Source organism: Anomaloglossus baeobatrachus, chromosome 5, assembly GCF_048569485.1.
Source record: "Anomaloglossus baeobatrachus isolate aAnoBae1 chromosome 5, aAnoBae1.hap1, whole genome shotgun sequence".
In the NCBI taxonomy this organism is placed as follows: Eukaryota; Metazoa; Chordata; class Amphibia; order Anura; family Aromobatidae; genus Anomaloglossus; species Anomaloglossus baeobatrachus.
In genome coordinates, this window is record NC_134357.1 from 470,438,372 (window position 1) to 470,454,761 (window position 16,390).

At 53.0% G+C, this 16,390-nt stretch overlaps 1 protein-coding gene across 2 annotated transcripts in view; it reads right to left on the reverse strand.

Annotated features, from left to right (window-relative positions):
- Window positions 1–16,390, reverse strand: part of PREX1 (phosphatidylinositol-3,4,5-trisphosphate dependent Rac exchange factor 1) — a 191,925-nt gene that overhangs the window by 17,083 nt on the left and 158,452 nt on the right. For both annotated transcript variants that reach the window (XM_075350642.1, XM_075350643.1), the window contains one exon: window positions 13,317–13,416. In XM_075350642.1, coding sequence (XP_075206757.1) covers window positions 13,317–13,416 — 100 coding nt within the window. The remainder of the gene's footprint in view (window positions 1–13,316; window positions 13,417–16,390) is intronic.

The following is a 16,390-nucleotide window of genomic DNA, read 5'->3' on the forward strand; positions in this document are numbered from 1 at the left end:
GCAGCGGCGGTGCTCCGTTACCTCACCGCACACCACGGGTGGCGTCACGGACAATCTCCCTTACCTAATCCCCTTCTTACTCTGGAGCCTGGGATCACAGACCGGGTCACGCCACCGTGATACCCACAGAAGTGACCCCGTGGCCCGGATCTGAGTACCCCTTATCCCCGGGCGACACATGTGCATCAGAACAATTCAGGAATCTAGCACAGCATCTTCATTAAAAAACCAAATTTTATTGATCCATTAAAATCCAATAAAACGGACAAGACGTGTTTCAGGGACATTCTTGTTCACAATCACGGATTGTGAACAAGGGTGTCCCCGAAACGAGTGTTGTCCGTTTTTTTGGATTTTAATGGATCAATAAAATTTGTTTTTTTATGAAGATGCTGTGCCGGATTCCTGAATTTTTGTGCTAACCTCTTGGCTGGAGATTTTCCGTGCACCATCTAAAAGGACTTCCAAGTGCACATGGTGAGCTGGATTTAGGAGGATTCCTCCACCTGCTTGTGGGTGTGTGCATCAGGGTATGTGCACAAGTTGAGTATTTGCAGCACAGATTTCTGCACCAGGAGTAACACTGCGTTAAATATGCACTTTTTATGTGTTTTTCTCATTCATTTGATTGGGTGAAAAAAGCTGCAAAAACACTGAAGGAATTGACATGCTGGAGAATGAAACTTCTTCAAGTCTACAAAAAAAAAACCAACAAAACGGCACGTACGTGAGACTTCCAAACTCTCATTCACTTTACTGGTATAGTAAAACACTGCCTTCTTTTCCGTAGCGAAAAAGAAGGGAATTTTGTTTACTTACCGTAAATTCCTTTTCTTCTAGCTCCAATTGGGAGACCCAGACAATTGGGTGTATAGCTACTGCCTCCGGAGGCCACACAAAGTATTACACTTAAAAGTGTAAGGCCCCTCCCCTTCTGGCTATACACCCTCCTGTGGGATCACGGGCTCCTCAGTTTTAGTGCAAAAGCAAGAAGGAGGAAAGCCAATAACAGGTTTAAAGACAAATTCAATCCGAAGAAACCTCGGAGAACCGAAACCATTCAACATGAACAACATGTGTACCCGAAAAAACCAAAAATCCCTAAGAAAACAGGGCGGGTGCTGGGTCTCCCAATTGGAGCTAGAAGAAAAGGAATTTACGGTAAGTAAACAAAATTCCCTTCTTCTTTGTCGCTCCTAATTGGGAGACCCAGACAATTGGGACGTCCAAAAGCAGTCCCTGGGTGGGTAAAAGAATACCTCGTGATAGGGCCGTCAAACAGCCCTGTCCTACAGGTGGGCAACCACCGCCTGAAGGACTTGTCTACCTAGGCTGGCGTCCGCCGAAGCGTAGGTATGCACCTGATAATGCTTGGTAAAGGTGTGCAGACTCGACCAGGTAGCCGCCTGGCACACCTGCTGAGCCGTAGCCTGGTGCCGTAATGCCCAGGACGCACCCACGGCTCTGGTAGAATGGGCCTTCAGCCCTGAAGGAACCGGAAGCCCCGCAGAACGGTAGGTTTCAAGAACTGGTTCCTTGATCCACCGAGCCAGGGTGGATTTGGAAGCTTGCGACCCTTTACGCTGACCAGCGACAAGGACAAAGAGTGCATCCGAGCGGCGAAAGGGCGCCGTGCGGGAAATGTAGATCCTGAGTGCTCTGACCAGATCCAACAAATGCAAACTTTTCTCAAATTGATGGACTGGATGAGGACACAAGGAAGGTAATGTGACATCCTGATTGAGATGAAAGGGGGATACCACCTTAGGGAGAAACTCAGGAATCGGACGTAGAACCACCTTGTCCTGGTGAAACACCAGGAAGGGAGATTTGCATGACAGCGCCGCAAGCTCGGACACTCTCCGAAGAGACGTGACCGCTACTAGAAAGGCCACTTTCTGTGAAAGACGAGAAAGGGAAACATCCTTCATAGGCTCGAAAGGCGGCTTCTGGAGAGCAATTAGAACCTTGTTCAGATCCCAGGGCTCTAACGGCCGCTTGTAAGGAGGGACGATATGACAAACTCCTTGCAGGAACGTGCGTACCTGAGTAAGTCGTGCTAGGCGCTTCTGAAAAAATACAGATAGCGCTGAGACTTGTCCTTTAAGGGAGCTGAGCGACAAACCTTTTTCCAACCCGGATTGCAGGAAAGAAAGAAAAGTAGGCAATGCAAAAGGCCAGGGAGAAACTCCCTGAGCAGCGCACCAAGATAAGAATATCTTCCACGTCCTGTGGTAGATCTTGGCGGAGGATGGTTTCCTAGCCTGTCTCATGGTGGCAATAACCTTTCGAGATAATCCTGAAGACGCTAGGATCCAGGACTCAATGGCCACACAGTCAGGTTCAGGGCCGCAGAATTCAGATGGAAAAACGGCCCTTGAGACAGCAAGTCTGGTCGTTCTGGTAGTGCCCATGGTTGGCCCACCGTGAGGTGCCACAGATCTGGGTACCACGATCTCCTCGGCCAGTCTGGAGCGACGAGGATGGCGCGGCGGCAGTCGGCCCTGATCTTGCGCAGCACTCTGGGTAACAATGCCAGAGGTGGGAACACATAAGGTAGCCGGAACTGTGACCAATCCTGAACTAAGGCGTCTGCCGCCAGAGCTCGGTGATCGTGAGACCGTGCCATGAAAGCCGGGACCTTGTTGTTGTGCCATGACGCCATCAGGTCGACGTCCGGCATCCCCCAGCGGCAACAGATCTCCTGAAACACGTCCGGGTGAAGGGACCATTCCCCTGGGTCCATACCCTGGCGACTGAGGAAGTCTGCTTCCCAGTTTTCCACGCCTGGGATGTGAACTGCGGATATGGTGGATGCTGTGTCTTCCACCCACGTCAGAATCCGCTGGACTTCCTGGAAGGCTTGCCGACTGCGTGTTCCACCTTGGTGGTTGATGTACGCTACCGCTGTGGAGTTGTCCGACTGAATTCGGATCTGCTTGCCTTCCAGCCACTGCTGGAAGGCTTGTAGGGCAAGATACACTGCTCTGATTTCCAGAACATTGATCTGAAGGGTGGACTCTTTCTGAGTCCACGTCCCTTGAGCCCTGTGGTGGAGAAACACTGCTCCCCACCCCGATAGACTCGCGTCTGTCGTGACTACCTCCCAGGATGGTGGTAGAAATGACTTTCCTTTCGACAAAGCGGTGGGAAGAAGCCACCACCGAAGAGATTCCTTGGCCGCCTGAGAAAGGGAGACGTCTCTGTCGAGGGACGTCGACTTCCCGTCCCATTTGCGGAGAATGTCCCATTGTAGTGGACGGAGATGAAACTGCGCGAAAGGTACTGCTTCTATTGCTGCTACCATCTTCCCTAGGAAGTGCATGAGGCGTCTCAAGGGGTGTGACTGGCCTTGAAGGAGAGATTGCACCCCTGTCTGTAGTGAACGCTGTTTGTCCAGCGGAAGCTTCACTATCGCTGAGAGAGTATGAAACTCCATGCCAAGATATGTTAGCGATTGAGTCGGGGTCAGATTTGACTTTGAAAAGTTGATGATCCACCCGAAACTCTGGAGAGTCTCCAGCGCAACGTTCAGGCTGTGTTGGCATGCCTCTTGAGAGGGTGCCTTGACAAGTAGATCGTCCAAATACGGGATCACAGAGTGACCTTGAGAGTGCAGGACTGCTACTACTGCTGCCATGACCTTGGTGAAGACACGTGGGGCTGTCGCCAGCCCGAAAGGCAGAGCTACGAACTGAAGGTGTTCGTCTCCTATAATGAAGCGTAGAAAACGCTGGTGCTCTGGAGCAATCGGCACGTGGAGATAAGCATCCTTGATGTCTATAGATGCTAGGAAGAAGGGAATTTTGTTTACTTACCGTAAATTCCTTTTCTTCTAGCTCCAATTGGGAGACCCAGACAGTGGGTGTATAGCTACTGCCCTCTGGAGGCCGCACAAAGAACTACACTTAAAAGTGTAAGGCCCCTCCCCTTCTGGCTATACACCCTCCCGTAGGAGTACAGATTCCTCAGTTTTAGTACCAAAGCAAGAAGGAGGAAAGCCAATAACAGTTTCAAAAACAAATTCAATCCGATAACATGATCGGAGAACTTAAGAAACAACATGAACAACATGTGCACCCGAAAAACGAAACCCTAAGAACAAATAGGGCGGGTGCTGGGTCTCCCAATTGGAGCTAGAAGAAAAGGAATTTACGGTAAGTAAACAAAATTCCCTTCTTCTTTTTCGCTCCTAATTGGGAGACCCAGACAGTGGGACGTCCAAAAGCAGTCCCTGGGTGGGTAAAAAGATACCACATGAACGGGCTGTCAGACAGCCTCTTCCTACAGGTGGGCCACCGCCGCCTGAAGGACCTGTCTACCTAGGCTGGCATCTGCCGAAGCGTAGGTATGCACTTGATAGTGTTTGGTAAACGTGTGCAGACTCGACCAGGTAGCCGCCTGGCACACTTGCTGAGCCGTAGCCTGATGCCGCAATGCCCAGGACGCACCCACGGCTCTGGTAGAATGGGCCTTCAGTCCAGATGGAATCGGAAGCCCAGCAGAACGGTATGTGTGAAGAATTGGTTCCTTGATCCACCGCGCCAGGGTGGATTTGGAAGCTTGCGATCCCTTATGCTGACCAGCGACTAGGACAAAGAGCGCATCAGAACGGCGTAGAGCCGCCGTGCGAGAAATGTAAATCCTGAGTGCTCTCACCAGGTCCAACAGATGTAAACCCTTTTCAAATTGGTGAACTGGATGCGGACACAAAGATGGTAAAGTGATATCCTGATTGAGATGAAAGGAAGAAACCACCTTGGGAGAAAACTCTGGAATTGGACGCAGTACTACCTTGTCTTGGTGAAACACCAGGAAGGGAGATTTGCAAGATAACGCCGCTAGCTCGGACACTCTTCGAAGAGACGTGACCGCCACAAGAAAAACTACCTTTTGTGAAAGCCGAGAAAGGGGGACCTCTTTCAAAGGCTCGAAAGGCGGCTTCTGGAGAGCAATGAGAACCTTGTTCAGATCCCAGGGTTCCAATGGCCGTCTGTAAGGAGGAACGATATGACAAACTCCTTGGAGAAAAGTGCGTACTTTAGAAAGCTGTGCCAAGCGCTTCTGAAAGAATACGGATAGCGCGGAGACTTGACCCTTAAGAGAGCTAAGCGACAAGCCTTTTTCCAACCCAGACTGCAGGAAGGAAAGAAAAGTTGGCAATGCAAATGGCCAGGGAGAAAACCCTTGAGCCATGCACCACGCTAAGAATATCTTCCACGTTCTGTGATAAATCTTAGCTGAGGATGGTTTTCTAGCCTGTCTCATTGTGGCAACAACTTCATGAGATAAACCTGAGGTCGCTAGGATCCAGGACTCAATGGCCACACAGTCAGGTTCAGGGCCGCAGAATTCAGATGGAAAAACGGCCCTTGAGACAGCAAATCTGGACGGTCTGGTAGTGTCCACGGTTGGCCTACCGTGAGATGCCACAGATCCGGGTACCACGACCTTCTTGGCCAATCTGGAGCGACGAGTATGGCTCGATGGCAGTCGGACCTGATTTTCCGGAGAACTCTGGGTAACAATGCTAGAGGTGGGAACACATAGGGGAGTCGGAATTGCGACCAATCCTGAACCAAGGCGTCTGCCGCCAGTGCTCGGTGATCGTGAGACCGTGCCATGAAAACTGGGACCTTGTTGTTGTGTCGTGACGCCATCAGATCGACGTCCGGCGTCCCCCAGCGGCAACAGATCTGCTGAAACACGTCCGGGTGAAGAGACCATTCTCCTGCGTCCATGCCCTGGCGACTGAGAAAGTCTGCTTCCCAGTTTTCCACGCCTGGGATGTGAACTGCGGATATGGTGGACGCTCTGCTTTCCACCCACGTCAAAATCCGTTGGACTTCTTGAAAGGCTTGGCGACTGCGTGTTCCCCCTTGGTGGTTGATGTACGCCACCGCCGTGGAATTGTCCGACTGAATCCGAATCTGTTTGCCTTCCAGCCATTGTTGGAAGGCTCGCAGGGCAAGATAGATTGCTCTGATTTCCAGAACATTGATCTGCAGGGTGGACTCTTCCAGAGTCCACATCCCCTGAGCCCTGTGGTGGAGATACACCGCTCCCCACCCTGATAGGCTCGCATCCGTCGTGACCACTGCCCAGGACGGGGGAAGGAACGACTTTCCCTGTGACAATGAGGCGGGGAGAAGCCACCAACGCAGAGAGTCCTTGGCAGTCTGAGAGAGGGAGACAGTCCTGTCGAGGGACGTCGATTTCCCGTCCCATTGGCGTAGAATGTCCCATTGTAGAGGGCGCAGATGAAACTGCGCGAACGGGACTGCCTCCATTGCTGCTACCATCTTTCCTAGGAAATGCATGAGGCGCCTCAGTGAGTGCGACTGGCTCTGAAGGAGAGATTGCACTCCAGTCCGCAGCGAGCACTGCTTGTCCAGTGGAAGCTTCACTATCGCTGAGAGAGTATGAAACTCCATGCCAAGATAAGTCAGAGATTGGGTCGGGGTTAGATGAGACTTTGGAAAGTTGATAATCCACCCGAAACTCTGGAGAGTGTCTAGTGCCACTTTCAGACTGTGTTGGCATGCCTCTTGAGAGGGTGCCTTTATAAGCAGGTCGTCTAGATACGGGATGACCGAGTGACCCTGCGAGTGCAGAACAGCTACTACTGCTGCCATGACCTTGGTGAAGACCCGGGGGGCTGTTGCCAGACCGAAAGGTAACGCTACGAACTGCAGGTGTTCGTCGTGTATGACGAAGCGTAGGAAACGCTGATGCTCTGGTGCGATCGGCACGTGGAGATACGCATCTTTGATATCTATTGATGCTAGAAAATCTCCTTGAGACATTGAGGCTATGACGGAGCGTAGGGATTCCATCCGGAACCTCCTGACTTTTACGTGTCTGTTGAGCAACTTTAGATCCAGGACGGGCCGATACGATCCGTCCTTTTTTGGGACCACAAACAGATTGGAGTAAAAACCGTGACCTTGTTCCTGAAGAGGGACAGAGGTCACCACTCCTTCCGCTTTTAGAGCGGCCACCGCCTGCAACAGAGCATCGGCTCGGTCTGGTGGGGGAGAAGTTCTGAAGAAACGAGTTGGCGGACGAGAACTGAACTCTATCCTGTACCCGTGAGACAGAATATCCCTCACCCAACGGTCTTTGACGTGTGACAGCCAGATGTCGCCAAAGTGGGAAAGCCTCCCACCGACCGCGGGTGTGGGAATCGGAGACCTCAAGTCAGGAGGACGCCGTTTTGGCAACGGTTCCTCCGGCTGCCCTTTTTGGGCGTGACTGAGACCTCCAAGAATCTGAGCGTCTCTGGTCCTTTTGAGTCTTTTTTGACGATGCGAATTGGGACCTGCCCGGTCCTCGAAAGGACCGATAACCAGACTGACCCTTCCTCTGTTGGGGTCTGTTTTGTCTGTGTTGCGGTAAGGATGAGTCCTTACCCTTGGAGTGTTTGATGATTTCATCCAAACGCTCTCCAAACAATCGGTCACGAGAAAAAGGCAAATTGGTTAAGCACTTCTTGGAATGAGAATCTGCTTTCCAATGTCTCAACCACAGGGCCCTACGCAAAACAACGGAGTTGGCTGACGCCACTGCCGTGCGGCTTGTAGCGTCAAGAACAGCATTAATCGCGTACGACGCGAATGCCGCCATTTGCGAGGTCAATGGTGCTACCTGCGGGGCAAATGCACGTGTGACGGAGTCAACTCGCGCAAGCCCGGCTGAGATAGCCTGGAGTGCCCATACGGCTGCAAAAGAAGGCGCTAATGACGCTCCAATCGCTTCATAGATGGATTTCAGCCAGAGCTCCATCTGCCTGTCAGTGGCATCTTTAAGTGCCGCTCCATCTTCAACTGCAACCAAGGATCTAGCTGCAAGCCTGGAAATTGGAGGATCCACTTTTGGACACTGGGTCCAACCTTTGACCACCTCAGGGGGAAAAGGATAGCGTGTATCTTTAAGCCGTTTAGGAAAACGCCTTTCAGGATAAGCGTGGGGTTTCTGGATTGCGTCTCTAAAGTCAGCGTGGTCCAGAAAAGTGCTTAAAGTACGCTTAGGGTATCTGAAATGGATTCTCTCGTGCTGCGAAGCTGACTCCTCCACAAGAGGAGCTGGTGGGGAAATATTTAACATCTTATTGATGTTAAATATAAGATCATTAACTATGGCGTCACCATCTGGTGTATCTAGATTGAGAGCGGTTCCAGGATCAGAATCCTGATCAGTTACGTCCGCCTCATCACCCATAGATTCATCTCGCTGGGATCCTGACCATTGGGATGAATGTGAAGGCCCGTCATAGCGAGCCCGCTTAGGCTGCCCGGGGCCATCGTCCGAGTCAGAGTCTTCACCCTGAGGTGTATATGCCCGCCCCGAAGCTTGGAGCTGAGGGGGACCAGGGGGCAATGATTGCACAGTGTCCGTGGCCTGAAGTACAGGCCTAGCTCGCAATGTGTCAAGAATTTGTGACATAGTGAGAGACATTCTGTCAGCAAAAGCTGCAAACTCAGTGCCTGTCACCTGGACAGCATTCACAGGTGGTACACCCTGGGTCACGTCCAGCAGAGGCCCCGGCTGTGCAAGCGCCGCAGGGGCCGAGCACTGCACACAATGGGGGTCTGTGGAGCCTGCCGGTAGAAAAGTCCCACATGCGGTGCAGGAAGCATATAATGTCTGTGCTTTGGCACCCTTGCGTTTTGCGGACGACATGCTGCTGGCTCTCTGAATGTGAGAGAGTCTATAGCCAAAGGGCGACCAGCGCTATGTAATACCAAGTATTTGTAGCAACAAAATACTAAGGATACTACTGGCACAAGAGGGGTGAGCCCTGAGGGCTGCTTACCGCCCGCTGAATAGCGGGTAAGAGGCTGCAGAAATCCTTGTCTGGGTCTCCCCGGCTCCCCTCTGCAGCTCAGCGTGTCAGCAGGAATGGCTGCCGGCGTCTGTGGAGAGGGGCGGTCCGTGGGAGTTCCCAAACAAAAGTGCGGGAAACAGTGTCCCCTCTGTGCCGATTGTGAGGGCTGGAGTATGTAAAAACGACTCCAGCCCTCAGCGCTGATGCACTGGCCAGCGTCCCGCCCCTCTCCTGACTGGCAGGTCTGGGGGCGGGAACGAACGGGAGCAGGCCGCAAAAGCCGGGGACTCGAGTTATCAGCGCGGCCGCCGTAAAAGCGCGGGCCGCGCTGAAGTCCCCGGCGCACCACAAGTGCCAGCCGCGCCGCAGTCCCAGCGGCCGGCATGACCGATCTCTAGATGTGGCCAGCGTCCCGCCCCTCTCCTGACTGGCAGGTCCGGGGGCGGGAACGAACGGAAGCAGGCCGCAAAAGCCGGGGACTCGAGTTATCAGCGCGGCCGCCGTAAAAGCGCGGGCCGCGCTGAAGTCCCCGGCGCACCACAAGTGCCAGCCGCGCCGCAGTCCCAGCGGCCGGCGCGACCGATTCCTGGAAGTGTGCCTGCTTCAGCTAAGCTGAATGAGGCCATGGCACAAGCGCCGTAGCGCTGATGTCCCCCGGCGCACTACAACACCCAGCATGCTGCGGTGTGAGCGCCTGCACGGGGACACAGAGTACCTTGAGGATGCAGGGCCATGTCCCTGATGTACTCCGCTCCATCCAGCATCTTGTCCAGGGGCTGTAGATGGAGCCCGGTCTCAGTGCCTGGAGACCAGTAAATCCCACTTCACCCAGAGCCCTGTAAAAAGGGATGGGGAAGGAATCAGCATGTGGGCTCCTGCCGCCGTACCCGCAATGGGTACCTCAACCTTACAAACACCTCCGACATACAGTGGGGTGAGAAGGGAGCATGCTGGGGACACTATATGTGTCCTCTTTTCTTCCATCCGACATAGTCAGCAGCTGCTGCTGACTAAAAACAATGGAGCTATGCGTGCGTGTCTGACCTCCTTGCGCACAAAGCTAAAACTGAGGAATCTGTACTCCTACGGGAGGGTGTATAGCCAGAAGGGGAGGGGCCTTACACTTTTAAGTGTAGTTCTTTGTGCGGCCTCCAGAGGGCAGTAGCTATACACCCACTGTCTGGGTCTCCCAATTAGGAGCGAAAAAGAAATCTCCTTGAGACATTGAGGCGATGACGGAGCGAAGGGATTCCATTCGGAACCTCCTGGTTTTTACGTGCTTGTTGAGCAGTTTTAGATCCAGAACGGGACGAAATGACCCGTCCTTTTTTGGCACCACAAACAAGTTGGAGTAAAAACCGTGACCCTGTTCCTGAAGAGGGACGGGAGTCACCACTCCTTCCGCTTTTAGAGTGGACACCGCTAGCAGCAGAGCAACGACTCGGTCGGGAGGTGGAGAAGTTCTGAAGAAGCGAGTTGGAGGACGAGAGCTGAACTCTATCCTGTACCCGTGAGACAGAATGTCTCTCACCCAACGGTCTGTGACCTGTGGCAGCCAAATGTCGCCAAAGCGGGAGAGCCTGCCACCGACCGAGGATGCGGAGAGAGGAGGCCGAAAGTCATGAGGAAGCCGCCTTGGTAGCGGGTCTTCCGGCTGTCTTTTTTGGGCGTGACTGAGTCCGCCAAGAGTCTGAGCTCCTCTGATCCTTTTGAGTCCTTTTGGACGAGGAGAATTGGGACCTGCCTGAGCCTCGAAAGGACCGAAACCCCGACTGTCCTCTCCTCTGTTGGGGTTTGTTTTGTCTGGGCTGAGGTAAGGATGAATCTTTACCCTTGGAGTGTTTAATGATTTCATCCAAGCGCTCACCAAACAGTCGGTCACGAGAAAAAGGCAAACTGGTTAAACACTTTTTGGAAGCAGAATCTGCCTTCCATTCTCTTAACCACAAGGCTCTGCGTAAAACCACGGAGTTGGCGGACGCCACTGCCGTACGGCTCGTAGAGTCTAGGACAGCATTAATCGCGTAAGACGCAAATGCAGACATTTGAGAGGTTAAGGGTGCCACCTGCGGAGCAGATGTACGTGTGACTGTGTCAATCTGTGTAAGACCAGCTGAAATAGCTTGGAGTGCCCATACGGCTGCGAATGCTGGAGCAAACGACGCGCCGATAGCCTCATAGATGGACTTCAACCAGAGCTCCATCTGCCTGTCAGTGGCATCCTTAAGTGCCGCCCCATCTTCCACTGCAACTAAGGATCTGGCTGCAAGCCTGGAGATTGGAGGATCCACCTTGGGACACTGGGTCCAGCCCTTGACCACGTCAGGGGGAAAAGGATAACGTGTATCCTTAAGCCGTTTGGAAAAACGCTTATCCGGATAAGCGTGGTGCTTCTGGATTGCTTCTCTAAAGTCAGAGTGGTCCAGAAATACACTTAATTTACGCTTGGGATACCTGAAATGGAATTTCTCCTGCTGTGAAGCTGTCTCCTCTACAAGAGGATCAGGGGGAGAAATGTCCAACATTTTATTGATGGACGCTATAAGATCATTCACTATGGCGTCACCGTCAGGTGTATCCAAATTGAGAGCGGTCTCAGGATCAGAATCCTGATCAGCTACCTCCGCCTCATCATACAGAGAGTCCTGCTGGGACCCTGACCAGTGAGATGAAGTCGAGGGCCGCTCATAGCGAGCTCGTTTAGGCTGTCTGGGACTGTCGTCCGTGTCAGAGCCATCACTCTGGGATGTAAGTGACACCCCCGGATCCCGGAGCTGTTGCAACTGAGGGGGACCAGGGAGCAATGAGTTAACAGTGCCCATGGCCTGAGTTACTGGTCTAGACTGCAATGTTTCAAGAATTTTAGTCATAGTCACAGACAATCTGTCAGCAAAAACTGCAAACTCCGTCCCTGTCACCTGGACAGTATTCACAGGAGGTTCTGCCTGGGTCACCTCCAGCAGAGGCCCCGGCCGAGCAAGTGCCACAGGGGCCGAGCACTGCACACAGTGGGGATCAGTGGAACCTGCCGGTAGAACAGCCCCACATGCGGTACAAGCAGCATAGAAAGCCTGTGCCTTGGCACCTTTGCTTTTTGCGGTCGACATGCTGTTGTGTCCTCTGAGTAATCTAGGAGGGTATATAGCAGAGAATCACCGCGACCGTACAGTGCAATGTATTGCAAGCATAAAATACAAATATACACTTCGGCACCAGTGGGGGTCAGCCCTTGAGGGCAGCTTACCGCCCGCTAAAAAGCGGGTGTGTGAGCACCAGAATCCCGTGTCTGGGTCTCCCAGTCTCCACTCTCCAGCTCAGACTGCACACAGGAATGGCTGCCGGCGTCCTGTGAAGAGGGGCGGACCGTGGGCGTGCCTCAAACAAAGTGCGGGAAACTGGCGTCCCACTGTGCCCAGTGTGAGGGCTGGAGTATGCAAAGCAGACTCCAGCCCTCTGCGCTGACGATCTGTACAGCGTCCCGCCCTTCCCCTGACTGGCAGGCCTGGGGGCGGGAACGAACCGAAACTAGGCCGCAAAAAGCCGGGGACTCGAGTAATAAGCGCGGCCGTCATATATGCACGGCCAGCGCGGAAGTCCCCGGCGCACCACAAGTCCCAGCCGCGCCGCAGCGAAAAAACTGACAACAGCGGCCGGCGCGGCAGTTTCAAAGACATGTCCCCTCTCAGCAGAGCTGTAGATAGGAATGGCACCAGCGCGCAGCGCTGTTGTCCCCGGCGCACTAACACACCCAGCAATGCTGCGGTGTGGGCGCGATATATACGGGGACACAGAGTACCTTGACGTAGCAGGGCCTGTCCCTGACGATACTCAGCTCCATATCCAGCAGAGTCTCCAGGGGCTGTGGATGGAGCACGGTCTCAGTGCCTGGAGACCGGTAAAAATCCCACTTCACCCAGAGCCCGAAGGGGGATGGGGAAGGATGCAGCATGTGGGCTCCAGCCTCCGTACCCGCAATGGGTACCTCAACCTTAACAAACACCGCCGACAAAGAGTGGGGTGAGAAGGGAGCATGCTGGGGGCCCTAGTATGGCCCTCTTTTCTTCCATCCGACATAGTCAGCAGCTGCTGCTGACTAAACAGTGGAGCTATGCATGTATGTGTGCCTCCTTCGCACAAAGCATGAAAACTGAGGAGCCCGTGATCCCACGGGAGGGTGTATAGCCAGAAGGGGAGGGGCCTTACACTTTTAAGTGTAATACTTTGTGTGGCCTCCGGAGGCAGTAGCTATACACCCAATTGTCTGGGTCTCCCAATTAGGAGCGACAAAGAAAAAAACATGCCAAAAATGCAACACGTGAATAAGCCTTTATGTGTGATATGGAGGCAGACACTGGTCAGTGTGATGATATGGATCTGATATTGGTGAGGATAATAATATATCAGTGGTCAGGATGTTGCTATGGGTCAGTGGTCAGGGTGGGAATATCAGTCAGCAATCAGGGTGATGATGATGGTCAGAGTCTCTTACTGGCTACCAGCGTTTCGTCCATCTGCTTGAAGTAAAACACCACTTTGTCCAGGTCTTGCAGCGTCGCCTTTATGTCCTCCAGCATCACCCGCTCTTCTTTCTGTGAGACAGAGACATGGGTGTTATTCACCCCCCACATTCACAGCATCTAATTTATGGGGGCCAATGACCCCTTCCTACATAATCAGCCGATTCTTTTTAATCTCTTTATTAATGACCTTGTGGATGGGATTGATAGTAAAGTGTCAGTCTTTGCTGACGACACCAAACTATGTAGGATATTAAAAACGGACCTTGATAGTACAATATTACAAAAGAAGGGAATTTTGTTTACTTACCGTAAATTCCTTTTCTTCTAGCTCCAATTGGGAGACCCAGACAATTGGGTGTATAGCTATGCCTCCGGAGGCCACACAAAGTATTACACTAAAAGTGTAAAGCCCCTCCCCTTCAGCCTATACACCCCCCGTACTGCTACGGGCTCATCAGTTTTGGTGCAAAAGCCAGAAGGAGGAAAAAATTATAAACTGGTTTAAAGTAAATTCAATCCGAAGGAATATCGGAGAACTGAAACCATTTAACATGAACAACATGTGTATACAAAAACAGGGGCGGGTGCTGGGTCTCCCAATTGGAGCTAGAAGAAAAGGAATTTACGGTAAGTAAACAAAATTCCCTTCTTCTTTGTCGCTCCTAATTGGGAGACCCAGACAATTGGGACGTCCAAAAGCAGTCCCTGGGTGGGTGAATAATACCTCATAATAGAGCCGTAACGGCTCCGTCCTACAGGTGGGCAACTGCCGCCTGAAGGACTCGCCTACCTAGGCTGGCATCTGCCGAAGCATAGGTATGCACCTGATAGTGTTTCGTGAAAGTGTGCAGGCTCGACCAGGTAGCTGCCTGACACACCTGCTGAGCCGTAGCCTGGTGTCGCAAGGCCCAGGACGCTCCCACGGCCCTGGTAGAATGGGCCTTCAGTCCTGAGGGAACCGGAAGCCCCGAGGAACGGTAAGCTTCGAGAATTGGTTCCTTGATCCACCGAGCCAGGGTTGATTTGGAAGCTTGTGTCCCTTTACGCTGGCCAGCGACAAGGACAAAGAGTGCATCGGAGCGGCGCAGGGGCGCCGTACGAGAAATGTAGAGTCTGAGTGCTCTCACCAGATCTACCAAGTGCAAATCCTTTTCACATTGGTGAACTGGATGAGGACAAAACGAGGGTAAGGAGATGTCCTGATTGAGATGAAAAGGGGATACCACCTTAGGGAGGAAATCTTGGCGGACGTTGGTTTCCTAGCCTGTCTCATAGTGGCAATGACCTCTTGAGATAATCCTGAAGACGCTAGGATCCAGGACTCAATGGCCACACAGTCAGGTTGAGGGCCGCAGAATTCAGATGGAAAAACGGCCCTTGAGATAGCAAATCTGGTCGGTCTGGCAGTGCCCACGGTTGGCCGACCGTGAGATGCCACAGATCCGGGTACCACGACCTCCTCGGCCAGTCTGGAGCGACGAGGATGGCGCGGCGGCAGTCGGCCCTTATCTTGCGTAACACTCTGGGCAACAGAGCCAGAGGAGGAAACACATAAGGAAGCTGAAACTGCGACCAATCCTGAACTAAGGCGTCTGCCGCCAGAGCTCTGTGATCTTGAGATCGAACCATGAATGTTGGGACCTTGTTGTTGTGCCGTGACGCCATTAGGTCGACGTCCGGCATCCCCCAGCGGCAACAGATCTCCTGAAACACGTCCGGGTGAAGGGACCATTCCCCTGCGTCCATGCCCTGGCGACTGAGAAAGTCTGCTTCCCAGTTTTCTACGCCCGGGATGTGAACTGCGGATATGGTGGATGCTGTGGCTTCCACCCACAGCAGAATCCTCCAGACTTCCTGGAAGGCTTGCCGACTGCGTGTCCCACCTTGGTGGTTGATGTAAGCCACCGCTGTGGAGTTGTCCGACTGAATTCGGATCTGCTTGCCTTCCAGCCACTGCTGGAACGCTTTTAGGGCAAGATACACTGCCCTGATCTCCAGAACATTGATCTGAAGTGAGGACTCTTGCTGAGTCCACGTACCCTGAGCCCTGTGGTGGAGAAAAACTGCTCCCCACCCTGACAGGCTCGCGTCCGTCGTGACCACCGCCCAGGATGGGGGTAGGAAGGATTTTCCTTTCGATAATGAGGTGGGAAGAAGCCACCACCGAAGGGAAGCTTTGGTTGCTTGAGAGAGGGAGACGTTCCTGTCTAGGGACGTCGGCCTCCTGTCCCACTTGCGTAGGATGTCCCATTGAAGAGGACGCAGGTGAAACTGCGCGAAAGGGACTGCTTCCATTGCTGCCACCATCTTCCCCAGGAAGTGCATGAGGCGCCTCAAGGGGTGTGACCGACCTTGAAGGAGAGATTGTACCCCTGTCTGTAGTGAACGCTGTTTGTCCAGCGGAAGCTTCACTATCGCTGGAAGAGTATGAAACTCCATGCCAAGATATGTCAGTGATTGGACCGGTGTCAGATTTGACTTTGGAAAATTGATGATCCACCCGAAACTCTGGAGAATCTCCAGAGTAACGTTGAGGCTGTGTTGGCATGCCTCTTGAGAGGGTGCCTTGACCAGCAGATCGTCTAAGTAAGGTATCACTGAGTGACCCTGAGAGTGGAGGACCGCAACTACTGTAGCCATGACCTTGGTGAAAACCCTTGGGGCTGTCGCCAGGCCGAACGGCAGTGCCGCGAACTGAAGGTGTTCGTCTCCTATGGCGAAGCGCAAGAAGCGCTGATGCTCTGGAGCAATTGGTACGTGGAGATAAGCATCCTTGATATCGATCGATGCTAGGAAATCTCCTTGGGACATTGAGGCGATGACGGAGCGGAGGGATTCCATCCGGAACCGCCTGGTCCTTACGTGTTTGTTGAGCAGTTTTAGGTCCAAAACAGGACGGAAGGACCCGTCCTTCTTTGGAACCACAAACAGGTTGGAGTAGAAACCGTGACCCTGTTGCTGAAGAGGAACCGGGACCACCACTCCTTCTGCCTTCAGAATGCCCACCGCCTGCAGAAGAGCCTCGGCTCGCTCGGGAGGCGGA